The following is a 3,226-nucleotide window of genomic DNA, read 5'->3' as shown; positions in this document are numbered from 1 at the left end:
CAGACTTGTGTTATAAATACACAATAATAAATGTTTATCCATGACAATAACACATCATATCACAAAGAAAAGTACAACACTTACAATGTAAATTCAAGAGTAAAATATATGAAATTATTGCGTTTAAACTATTAATATTTTATATGGCATTAACAATTATTGATCAAAGATGATATAAGATTGGTGTATCTTGTATCTTGTATCTAACTGAATTTGTTTGTATCTTTCAGTGGCACGTGGGACTTTCGGACCACACCATCGGTTCCATTTCAAATTCAAACCACAAATATGCCCCGATGGCGCATATTCAAAACTTCGTTGTAGACCGGGGGCTGGCCTTACAGATTGTGGCCCTGGTTTTCAATGCATTATGAAAAACACACTTTACGCTATGGATGAAACATTTTGTGGCGTTTGCTGCCCTGTGCCTCAAATATGCCCAAAAGGAACATTAGAAGGGCCAAGATGCTCATATCAAAAACATTGCCCCTACGGGGATACCTGCTTAAATGGCGTGTGTTGTCGGCAGTTGTTTAAAACTTTCAAACCCTACGAGGAAGTACAGTTTCCAAGACCAATTCCAGCCAGAAGACATATTTTCAAAGAACAGAACAATCCAGGAGTTATTCCTCAAGTGAAGCAACGGGTGTTGAAATACCCCCGCGTAACTCTTAAACCACGTGTCAATGTGAACCCCCGTGTTACCCCCTTGATACCGCGTGTCATACATAAACCGCGTCGTCCCACACAACATCGTGCCACGTGTTCTGGAGGATTTCTTCCGTCGGGAGTTTGCAGCTTAGGTAAACCATGCCCGAGAGGACACCTCTGTGTACGAGGGATTTGCTGTCCTTTACCTAGTAAGTAAATTTGGGATTAATTTAAGAATTACAGTCATTTTTATGGAAAGAAAATCATCATCATCAGCAGCAGCAGCAGCAGCAGCAACAGCAGGAGTAACAGCAGCAGCAGCTTCATCATCATCATCATCATCATCATCATCATCATCATCATCATTATCATCATCATCATCATTATCATCATCATCAACACCACCACCACCAGCACCACCACCACCACCACCACCATCATCATCATCATCATCATCATCATCATCATCATCATCATCATCATCATCATCATCACCACCATCATCATCATCATCAGCAGCAGCAGCAGCAGCAGCAGGAGCAACAGCATCATCATCATCATCATCATAATCATCATCATCATCATCATCATCATCATCACCACCACCACCATCATCATCATCATCATCATCATCATCATCATCATCATCATCATCATCATCATCACCACCACCATCATCATCATTATCATCATTATCATCATCGTTCTTGTGCTGTCAATGTTATTTGCTATGTGTCTGATATTTTTACATAAAAAGCATTATTGTCTATTTCTGTAAAATAATAACGCGTATCAATTCCAAAAACTTAAAAGTGTCAATTTGTCAATAGATCTTATTGATAAGTTATTTGTTTATAAATGTTGAATGTATAAGTCATGAGCTTACATTTATCATATCGTTTATACAATCATTAACTGTTACTTTCTCTTTTTTATTGTTACATGTGTGGATTTAGCTGTTTTATTTATCCTGTATTTTAAGGGACACACTATTAGTTTATAATTTTAATATAATATAAAAAAATATAATTTTTAATATTATTATATTACATTTGAGAGATGCAAAAAAGTCCTTTCTAAATTGATGTAATGATATGTTTAAATAATTTCACTTTAATGATAAAAAATAAATAACAGCTAAAACTACTAGCGATATCTTTTTAGCGCTTTTTTAACTCGCGATTTTGTAATATCGTATATCTGTACACACATAAAATTATTGTTTTGTTTTGATCGTTAAAGCCAAATGACTTAAAATGATATTGCATTAAAACAAAAATATATCCATCAAGGGTACACTATTTTTATTTTTTATTTTTTTTATTTTTTTTATTTTTTTACAACATATGAGTTTCACTTGAATTGGTTTAATATGTTAAAATATGTCACTTTTGGTGATTTCCACATATCTGCGATATGTCACATGTTTAATTGTAAAGCGCCCTTGAACGTATTTTTTTATGAAAAGGGCGCTCAACAAATCTGGTCTAATAATAATAATAATAATATAATACCCGTTCAAGACTTGCTACAAAATGTTCAATTATTAATTTGACGTAAGAAATGCAATTATGAAATAACTATTTACATTGTTTGTCATTAACTGCTCTACAAAGCTTGTTTTGGAGTTGTCAAAGAAACCATTAGTGTCAAAAAAGTGATGATGACCTTTGACATTTAAGGGTCATTTAGTGTGTTTGTGTATTGTTTGACATTCACATTACATATTTGGTAACGGATAATCATTATACTTATGAAGAAAGACCAAAGTACATTGTTGGGACTGGCAGATATACTTATACAGGTATAAATGAAAATAAGTGTCTCATGCAACATGAATCTGATGGAATCCACTTAATTCTCGCAAGCCCAAAATATAGGGAACTAAGATATAAGTTCTTTAAGCCATACTTTTGCCATTGACCAACATTGATTGAGTTCGAGTACTTTCTTAATTGCAACTAAAAAAAATATTTTACTCTTTAGCAAAATATATTTATTAAGTGTTTTTGCTAACCGGCTAAAGAGAGGCTGATTGCATTGTTTTTATTGAATAATACACAAGACAACTGTCATTATCATATATATTTATTTATTTATATTTACTTACGCACGCTTACTTACTGTAGTAGGAAATTATAATATTAAAACCATTAACTCCAGAAAAATGTGTTTGTGTACTCTATTCCATTCATTGATTTATTTGTTTGCATGCTATGAACAGTATATAATGTTTTATTCAATAAATGTATAATATCGTATTGTATCGATACTCCACACCATATCGCTAACCGAAACATTTGATTGTTTTGAAGGGAATAAATATCAAATATAAAAAGTGGCGACAACTTTTCAAATTTGGCGAATTTATGGAGACAACGATTTAAAAAAATATATATATTTTCTTAAAATGACGTAAAGAGTGCCCATGCAGCCTGCATCATAATCGATTCTGTCACTGTCATAAATCAACCGCTCATGTGAGGCTCATATTTCATTTTTTTAAATCATAATTTGGAAAAAATATAAGAAAAAATCCCCGGTGCAATATACTACAGTCGAACCCCGTTGGCTC

General features: G+C 33.1%; 1 protein-coding gene across 1 annotated transcript in view; it reads left to right on the top strand.

Annotated features, from left to right (window-relative positions):
* Positions 1-391: 391 nt before the first annotated feature.
* LOC128221451 (adhesive plaque matrix protein-like) overlaps positions 392-3,226 on the top strand; it is a 12,458-nt gene continuing 9,623 nt past the window's right edge. The window contains exon 1 of the mRNA XM_052930058.1: positions 392-803. Within this exon, the coding sequence (XP_052786018.1) occupies positions 392-803 (412 nt within the window). The remainder of the gene's footprint in view (positions 804-3,226) is intronic.

The sequence above is a fragment of the Mya arenaria genome, chromosome 16, assembly GCF_026914265.1.
Source record: "Mya arenaria isolate MELC-2E11 chromosome 16, ASM2691426v1".
Lineage (NCBI taxonomy): Eukaryota > Metazoa > Mollusca > Bivalvia > Myida > Myidae > Mya > Mya arenaria.
The sequence above is the reverse complement of the archived record's forward strand: the minus strand, read 5'-3'. Positions and strand labels throughout refer to the sequence as shown.